The sequence below is a fragment of the Cryptotermes secundus genome, unplaced genomic scaffold (assembly GCF_002891405.2).
Source record: "Cryptotermes secundus unplaced genomic scaffold, Csec_1.0 scaffold246, whole genome shotgun sequence".
NCBI classification, from domain to species: domain Eukaryota; kingdom Metazoa; phylum Arthropoda; class Insecta; order Blattodea; family Kalotermitidae; genus Cryptotermes; species Cryptotermes secundus.
Window position 1 is genome coordinate 641,473 of NW_019742444.1, and position 9,713 is coordinate 651,185.

Consider the following 9,713-nt stretch of genomic DNA (forward strand, 5'->3'; position numbering starts at 1 on the left):
TTTTGTTTAAAACACGTTTCCGAGACTGGATTCTGTCTCGTCTTCAGGTAAAAACCTATTAAGTTGGGGTCAATCGATATTCCACACGTCAGAGATACCTCCGGAGCCTTGTTTTTAATAAAAAATAGGACGATAGATAATATCCAAAAACACAGTAACTGTATTAATATACCATATTCACGAAATACCGTATTTACGTAAAAGTAAAGTAAAGCTATCTCTGTAACAGGCCGTGAAGACCCATAGGGTTGTGTGACGTTGAGGGTCCCACATTATCTAGACAGTCGGCTCATAGATGGCGGTAAGGTTGTCAGCCTTACGCGCCNGCCTGCCGCTTTATCTGCGCGTGTATGGGGAGGAAAGGGAGGGGGTAAAATGTCACAGTTTTGCCTGCAAGGTCGATCGGAAGGCCAAATTGTGTGTGTATGGGGAGCCTTACGCGCCGGCCGCGCTTTACTCTCCAGGGAAATTATTTATTTAATTCCTGGTACTCATTTCTGTTAGAGGCTGTGTGAACCCCAGGGCAATAGTGCGGCCGGAAGGATTAGGTCAATTGAAAAAAAATCCAATGACCTCATCGGGACTTGAACCCGCGACCTTCCGACTTGTAACATAATGCCTTAACCACTACGCTACAAAAATAAAAGGCAAATTTATTATAGTTCCTAAGTACCACCAGGCAACTGGACCGGACTCTACATATGCTTACAATGAAAGTACCGACCACCTTTATCCATGTAATCACTGGAAGGACTATAGAATGAAGAGATTCTATATACAAGGCCATACTCACATATATTCCAAACTATTTCTGAATTTGTAACAAATATAATTTCGTTGTAAATGCCGATAGAACTATTAAATTTTGGAAAATACCTTATGGCTTGGGGCACGCGGTAGCGTAGTTGGTTGAGGCACTATGATATAAGCCGGAAGGTCGCGGGTTCAAGTCCCGATGAGGTCACTGGATTTTTTTTTTTCAATTGATCTAATCCTTCCAGCCGCACTATGGCCCTGGGATCGACTCAGCCTCTAACAGAAATGAGTACCAGGAATATTCTTAGAATATCCTTTGGGGGTAAAGGGGGCCGGCGCGTAAGGCTGACAACCTTACCGCCATCTATGAGCCGATTGTCTATAAAATGTGGGAACCTCAACATCTCACAACCCTATGGGCCTCCACGGCCTGTTACAAGGTTACCTTTACATTTCCTTTCTGTTATGGCTTATGATTTCATTTCTGTTACCTGAGACAACCACACGGAAGGCACCAATAATAATTTTTACGCTTGCTATTCAGAGGTTAAAATTGTGGGACATGGATTGATGCGATGTTTCATAATGCTGTACCAGGAAGCTATATGTGCAAATCAGGGCTGTGAATAACCCGCACAATCCACGAAAAATATAGACCTGAAAGGCGGAATGGTGAAGCCAGAAGAGATCAATTGCCAGGTAACGACACGCTAAACATCTCCAACTTTTTTCAGTCTTGGTAGAAGACAAATCTTCTGCGCCAAGAAATATAGCGGCAGGGGTGCCTCAAGGTTCCGTCCTGGTCCCAATTCTATACAGTCTATATATAAACGACGACCCCGCGTTCTATGCGAAGTGCAACGCGGCCTCAGTGCCGTGAATTCGTGGTGTGAGCAATGAAACATAAAGGTCAATGAAGGGAAAACTCATGAGACCTCTTTCTCCAGAAGACTTAGAGCCCCTGAGGACGTGCCAAAACTAAATGGACGTGACATCTCCTTTATAAATAATGCAACGTGTCTTGGTGTCACCTTCGAGAGGAGGATGGCATGGAGACTCCATATTGAAAGAACTATAGCCAAAGCTTTGCACACATACTTAAGGCCATATTCCCTATTCAAAAGTAAGCGTTTGAGTACAACTATTAAACTTTACAAGACCTGATTAGGCCTGTAATGACTAATACATGTCCAACCTGTGAGTATGCGGCGGGCTCTCACTTCTTGAAACTGCAGCGCCTACAGAATAGAGTTCTCTGCGCTGCTGAAAACCTATACAACCGCACATTGGCCGCTAATGCACGTGTCTTTAAAATTCCTTACGTGCACGACTGCATAGTTAAATTATATAGGAAGTATGCAGAAGTGATCTTAAACCGTCTAAATCAAATTTTACGTGGTATTGGACAAGGAGGAGCCATGCATAGGAAGTATAAGAGGCTTGAACTTAGTGGCGGTCAAGCCTACGACCGTTCAGCTGACTAGCTCAATTATTAAGCCATAACCTGCTGCACGGGCTTGCATTGACAGAAACCTTCAGTATGTATTGTCTGAATGCTACTTAGAATAGTGCAATGACAAAGGCTGCACGTTGCCCTTAGGGACTTCGACGCTGTGACAGAGCGGATATCCTCTTGCTAAAACTATGGTGCAACAAATGTAGCGCCTTCACAGAAAGGTCAACCCCTATGCTCACCGAAGAGGAAGCCACATTTCTCAAACACGTACATGTCAGAGAGAGAAAAAAACTCCTGATCAAAATTCTCGACCAGACCTGAAGTCAAGAACGTCAAGAATGACTGTCCTGACGGTCCTGACGAGGGCCAGCAACAATTTAACCGACCGACCGAGTGGTGAGACGGTAGCCAGTCGGCAACGATGTGAACAAGAAAGCAGAGGACTCTGTTGTTAGAAAAATTACCAAGTAACGGCCAATGGGGACACGGTAGACCGAGAAGACTTCGTGTTTGTTAAGTTTGTAGATTAACGATAGTGTTAGTTGTCACTACAAGTTGTAATTGTTCAATAAATCCAATTACTATTTCTAACCCCGTGTCTACACACTAATACGTGACAATATCTCATCCCACACATCAATAAATAAATAAATTATAATATTACTTACAAACTGCTGCATTCTATTAATTTTCAGTATTTCAAGACGAACTGAGAAGTTTCATCCATGGCATACGCTATAAAATAGCATTGTTTGGAATCGGAATAATGACCATCGTTTGATACCCGTGTCTTATATTGAATCACGGATCAGTTCTGAGGATGACCTAGAACTGGACTCGAAAACGCTCGGAACTTCCGTGACGTCTGCACTTTGCCACGATGGCTGAAGCCGGTGTAAACATTTCGTCGAGGCTGATGGAAAGTGTAACTGAAGCCCAGAATGAGGTTTGTAGTGTCAGTAGTAATGATTCTTAAATGATTTGTGTACACTTTTTAACCCTTACTTATAGTGGTTAGGTAATGGTATTTCGATTAAAGGAACCTGGCAATGCAGAAATATTTTCGCTGTATTCGGCTAGAGAAAATGCAGAACATTGGTCGCCAGTCATCCATGTACAATTTAACTTGCGTACTCCAAAAACAAATGAGTATGCAGAATGAAAATCGTTGAACTAAATATGACAGTCATGTTATTAAAACTGAACAAGTATTCAATTTCAGCCTGTGCCCCAGTCTGTGGTATCTGGGATAGAGTTCCAGGCTTCTCAAGTAATAGAACGTTTGGAAGAGGCAGTTGAAAAGGCAGAGGATGGTGGTGGAGGGTCTGCATTAGGACAGTCATGGAAAAATTCCCATGCCTTCCTTCCACTTCCAGGCAAACCCACTGAGGAGATTCTTTCACTGTTGGAGGTATTTACTTTCTGTGTTATTGACATGAGAGTTGTTGCAGAATGATCATAAAGACTTCCGTGTTCAGACATCTTTCAGTTCAGTCTTGATATGTTACAGAATTTTACCATGATTACCTATGCAATTTCTAGTAGAATTAGGATATGGATTTTTTTGTTTAGGCCTATGAAAGAATTTTCTTTAATCCATTGACAGATGTGATTTTGTTGACCCATAATTCTTTCCCCATTAATCTTGAGGGAGAAGTAAGTTGTTGTTTTTTGTCTGGTAATATCTCTGTCTAAATGACTTTCCTTTAATAATTGTTTGAAAATGTATGAGAACTCTGTGTCTAAGACCCTTCTATTTTGTCCCTAGAATAAAACTTTGCCTGATTAAGATGTTAGCAGCTGGAAGATTTGTAATGACATTAGTGTAAAAAATGAAATAAAACTATATTGTATTCTAGCTATTAGAAGTGATAAGACAATTTCTTTCTACTTTTTTTTTTTTTTCAAAGTTTGTAACTTCATCTTTCAATTGTAACACTGCAGTTCCATATTCCCCAAGTATTTCCTGCTGTTCTATTAGGGAAAAGTAATAACCGTGAATATGTAATGAAATAGTATACATCCTCTCATTTCTCATGGCAGGACATGATAATTCATGAGGACTCAGGCAGTCCAACTGATCCTCCTGAAGAAGAAGGTGTGCTTGGTCCCAGCATTACCTCTTTACCTCAGTTGGACACTACTGCTCGCCTGGCAGTTGTTACACATAGTGTGGCAGCGTTTTCTAGTGGTTTGGAACGTTCACATCTGCAGCGTCTCAACACTCGCATTACATCAGACACCACACGATGGCTTAGTCATCTTTTCAGGTGACACACATTTTGGGATTCAAAGGCCAAAAAAAATGGCATTATAAGACATAACATATTATTAGGTAATATAAGTGCTTGGTGTAATTTTTTATATTTTTAGAGATTGAGTAGAGTGTTATGAGTAACAATCAAGTTCCTTCCGTCAAATGTGACACTTTTTTAAGTTTTCCACCTCGTCAGCACCTGCCTTACATGTTTCGGCTCACCACGGAGCCATCATCAGAGGCATTTATAGTAGAAAAAGAAATCACCAACACACAAAACTTCACTTTGTCCAAGATAGCCACGTTCCAGTTAATTAAAATAATTACAAATAGTTAAAATTACCCAGAATGTCGATTCACTAAAAGTTTTTCACACACCACAGTAGCTTCNCAATGTTATGAGTATTTTAAATGTTCATTTTTTTGGTAAGTACAATGTTTTATTCACCTTATTCATTCTCTGTATGTATCTTAAAAAATTAGTGCTATCATAATTAAGTAGTTAATTACTTTCTTAATCTGTTAAGAAGTTAATGCCGAGAGGTTCAGTTTCCAGAAATTAATTGAGGTAGAGGGTAAAGAGCAGTATTGTGTTGAAATCTCAAATAGGTTCACAACTTTGGAAAACTTAGATGGTGAGGTGGATATTAATAGAGCTTGGGAAACTATTAGAGAGAATATAAACATTTCAGCCAAAGAGAGTCTATGTTATGAATTGAAGAAGCACAAGCCATGGTTTGACAAAGGATGCTCAAAATTATTAGATAAAGGAAACAAGCCAAATTGCAGTGGTTACAGGTCAAAATGAAATAAATGAGGATAATCTGAACAATATAAGACGTGAAACCAGAAGGCATTTCAAGAATAAAAAGAGGGAATATCTGAGAGATAAAACTGATGAGCTTGCAATGAACAGTAAGAACAAGAACATTAGAGACCTGTATAGAGGAATAAACAACTTTAAGAGGGATTACCAGCCTAGCAGTAACTTAGTGAAGGCTGAGAATTTTGATCTGCTTGCAGATTCCCACAACATTTTGAATAGGTGGAGGAACTACTCTCAGTTATTCACTGTACACCGGGTCAGTGATGTTAGGCGGACAGAAATCCATCTAGCGGGGCCGTTAGTGTCTGATCCTAGCCCTTTTGAGGTTAAAGTGCTATTGCAAAGTTGAAAAGGTATAAATCGCCAGGTAGTGTACATATTTTGGCAGAACTTGTTCAAGCAGGAGATGAAACATTACAGTCTGAAATCCATAAACTTGTTAATTCTGTTTGGAATGAGGTATTGTTGCCTGACCAGTTTAAGGAGCCTTTGTTGTACCAGATTACAAGAAGGACGATAAAACTGACTGTAGTAATTATCAAGATATATCAATGTTATCAACTTCTTATAAAATGTTATCCAATATCCTCCCCTCAAGGTTAGTCTAATATGTAGATGAAATTATTGGGGATTGTCATTGTGGGTTTTGACGTTACAGATCAATTACTGATCAGAATTTTTTTTGCATTCTTCAGATAATGCAGAAAAAATGAGATTACAGTGAGACAGTACATCAACTATTTGTAGACTTAAAGAAAGTCTATGAATTAGTTAGGAGGGAAGTATTGTACCATATTCTCATAGAGTTTGGGGTACCCACAAATCTAGTTAGGCTGATTAAAATGTGTTTAAGTGAAACATATGGTAAAGTCTATATAGGTAAACATTTGTCTCACAATTTTCCTATCCAGAATGGGCTAAAATGAGGAGATTCTTTATTGCCATTGCTTTTCACCTTTGCTTTAGAATATGCCAGTAGGAAGGTCCAGCAAAACTGGGTGGGACTGAAATTAAATGGGACACATCAGCTGTTGGTCTATGCTTATGATGTGAATCTACTGGGTGATAACATAGATATCATAAAGAAAACACAGAAACTTTAACTGATGCTAGTAGGGAGGTTGGTCTAGAAGTAAATGGAGAAAACTGAGTAAATGTTGATGTCTGATCACCAAAATGCAGGGCAAAATCATGACATTAAGGCAGCTAACAAATGCTTTGAAAATGTGGCACAGTTCAGATATTTGGGAACGACGATAACAAATCAGAACCTGATTTAGGAGGAAGTTAAGAGGAGATTGAACTCGGATAATGCTTGCCACCATAAATCAAAATTTGATTCGGAAGGAAATTAAGGGGAGATTGAATTCGGGCAATGCTTGCCACCATTCAGTGCAGAACCTTCTGTTTTCTTGTCTGCTGCCAGAAAACGTAAAAATTAGAATATACAAAACTATAATTTTGCCTGTGGTTCTGTATGGGTGTGAAACTTAGTGTCTGACATAAAGGGAGAAACATATACTGAGGGTGTTTGAGAAGAGGGTACTGAGGAGATTATTTGGCACGAAGAGAGATGATGCGATGGGAGGTTGCAGAAAACTGCATACTGAGGATCTTCATAACTTTAACTCTTCTCCAAGAATAATTAAAATGATCAAGTCAAGGCCGATGAGATGGGCATGATATTTAGCACAAATGGGGGTGAAGAGGAATGCATATAAGATATTGGTTGGATAGCCATAAGAGACCACCAGGAAGACCAAGATGTAGTTGGGCAGATAATATTAAAATGGATCTTAGAGAGATAGTATAGGGTGGTATGGACTGGATTGATCTGGATCAGGATAGGAACCAGTGGAGGGCTCTTGTAAACATTGTAATAAACCTTCATGTTCCAATAAATGCTGGGAAGTTCTTGAATAGGTGTGCAACTGGCAGTTTGTCAAGAAGGGCTCAGCTCCACGATGTTAGTTAGTTAAGACGTTAATCTGTTAAGGAAAGTGATCATTCATCCAGAATTTTCATATAAATTTCTGTTTAATAGACTTCAATTCAGAGTGTAATGGGTGCAGATATTATTAATGCCCATTATATAAAAATTCTGTCAAAACCACTTCACATTACACTTAATTACTGTATTGAGGAATTCCAGACTCTTAGTGACAAACTTTGAAATTCCTTAATTTAGCAGAATCATATCATTGGAGTGTTCAGCACTGTGACTGAATGTCTGAATGTTTGCCTCTTTGGATACATAGCCTGTATTCTGCTGTCAAAATTTGTGTACTCTTTGTTATGCATATTATCCAAGTTCACTTTTTCTCATAAAAACTTAGCATTATTTATTGGTTTGTAATAATTATCAGTACAAGAAAATTAGATGAGTTTTTAAGTTTAACCCGTTGGAACCAACCTCAGTATCTCTTACTGACTGGCTTGTTGTTGTATGCCGCCAACATCAGTAAGAGTTACTGTCATTTGCCACAGAATAATTCTGAAAGATGATGTTTAAACTCAAATTTCAGTTGAATCATGTGATGGGAATACTTGAATTTGAGAATCTTAAACCTGAAGTCATCGGTACTACATACTACATACTTCTGACACCAGTTGTTACGTGTTGGGTATGTTATGCGACAGATAAATTCATGTGGGTCTCGGATTCAGCGAATCTTTATTGGACATTCACTCTTACACACCGTACAATTTTATCACCTTAATTGTATTCTGCGGCGGCTATCTTCCAACTGTCTTGTATGGCCACTAGATCTCAACTGTAGTATGAAGGCTAATTAGCTCTGTGGTGTTGTAGCTCTGTCACTCTCGGCTTATGTAGGTGTTCTGCCGACCGGATACGAGACACCATTCGTTAAGGTTCGATCTCACGTGTTCAGCAATCCGTTGATTCGGGAACGCTCTTTAGGTGCTGGTAACGTGTTTCGTCTCATACATTGTTACTTAAGGGCCTTCTGTTGTTCATCTCTGGGGAAACGCTTTCGTTGTTTTGGCATTGTCTACGCAACGGCTCGCTGTTATTGCGTTACCATGGAAGTATCTACTCCAAAAACGTTACATTATGGTAGAGTGTTTCTGTTTGTGAATATAGGGGAAATTAACTGGTCCCTCTCCCAAAAAGAAATCTATAATAGTAATATTTCCTATTTTTAGTTTTAAATCTCAACAAAATTAATATTGTTTGTCTACATTATATAGCCAAAGTGTGACTGTAACAAGAAATTATCAACCTTAATTTTATAACAGACCTATTCCTTCATCTGCTGCAGGTTTTTTGACTGTGCAGCTTTTGTCCATGATGACATGCTGGAAGGGGTGGTGCGTCTGACACGGATGATGTTGCACTACAAATATCCAAAGTACCTCGAGGATGGATTTGATGCCCTGACCTCACGCCCCCCTGTCATCTACAGTAGTGTGGCCTCTCCCCTTGGTGTAGTCCAGCATATTTGTCGTCAGGTGAGAACATAGATGAATTAAATTGGAGGTGATAAGTAACTGGGTAATCAGAATAGAACTAATTTCAGGCAGTATATATATTCTGCACAGGGGACCTCAGCACTGCAGTAGTAGTGTTATCTTAATTAACATTTCCTTCCTTGAATGATAAAGAGATTAAAGCTTGTTGGCCTATAATCTAAGACATATCTGGCTTTATGAAGTTAATCATCGTATGACTCATTGGTGAGCTTCATTATCTCTGGAATGTAAAAACTGATAAATTTGCAGAAATCAGCATTGAGATGTGTTTTTACCTGGTATAGCAACTGGCTGGATGACTGAAAGGTCGGGGTTCAAGTCCTAGTAGGGTCAAGAATTTTCACTCTTCCATATTGTCCAGACTGGCTCTGGGGTCCACCCAACCTCCTGTGCAATGGGTTCCAGGGGCTCTTTCCTGGAGGTAAAGCAGCTCACCTCCTCTCACCTCCAACTAGCGCTGAGGTCCAGAAAATGTGGATCTATACATCCACTTCCACATACATCTTCATGGCGTAGTGTTTAATTAGTTAAGCAGAGGGACAACTTTACCTTTACTTTCTACCTTCATAACATGGTTTTCTCTGTGTTCCCACCATAAACATGAGACCAAGATATGCCCACAATTCTGAAGATATCACTCATTTGAAATTTTTACGACATGAAGATGGAGGCTCATGTGATTGTGGGTATTGCATAGAATTAGTTAACTCTTTCATTCTTATTAATGCAACTTTCATGAATGTTCAGGGATGGCATGGTTATTACCACAGTCATATTTCATTCAATCATTTGGTTTTGTTAATGGAAGTTGCATTAATAAAACTGAAATAAGTGACTAAATAACTAATCAGTGTAACAGAATGCTCCAATATACTGTGACGTGGATGGCGCAACAGGAAGTCGGGGTCACGTGAACTCTGCGG

The 9,713-nt window shown here is 39.4% G+C and overlaps 1 protein-coding gene across 2 annotated transcripts in view; it reads left to right on the forward strand.

Moving 5' to 3' along the window:
* The first annotated feature begins 2,902 nt into the window (after positions 1-2,902).
* Positions 2,903-9,713, forward strand: part of LOC111873132 (pyridoxal-dependent decarboxylase domain-containing protein 1) — a 20,556-nt gene continuing 13,745 nt past the window's right edge. Inside the window, exons 1-4 of one of the 2 annotated variants that reach the window (XM_023867571.2) lie at positions 2,903-3,158; positions 3,435-3,623; positions 4,256-4,482; positions 8,580-8,769. In XM_023867571.2, coding sequence (XP_023723339.1) covers positions 3,093-3,158; positions 3,435-3,623; positions 4,256-4,482; positions 8,580-8,769 — 672 coding nt within the window. In that variant the 5' untranslated portion in view covers positions 2,903-3,092. Of the gene's footprint in view, positions 3,159-3,434; positions 3,624-4,255; positions 4,485-8,579; positions 8,770-9,713 lie in introns of those variants that run through there. The other variant, XM_033754979.1, reaches the window with a different exon arrangement.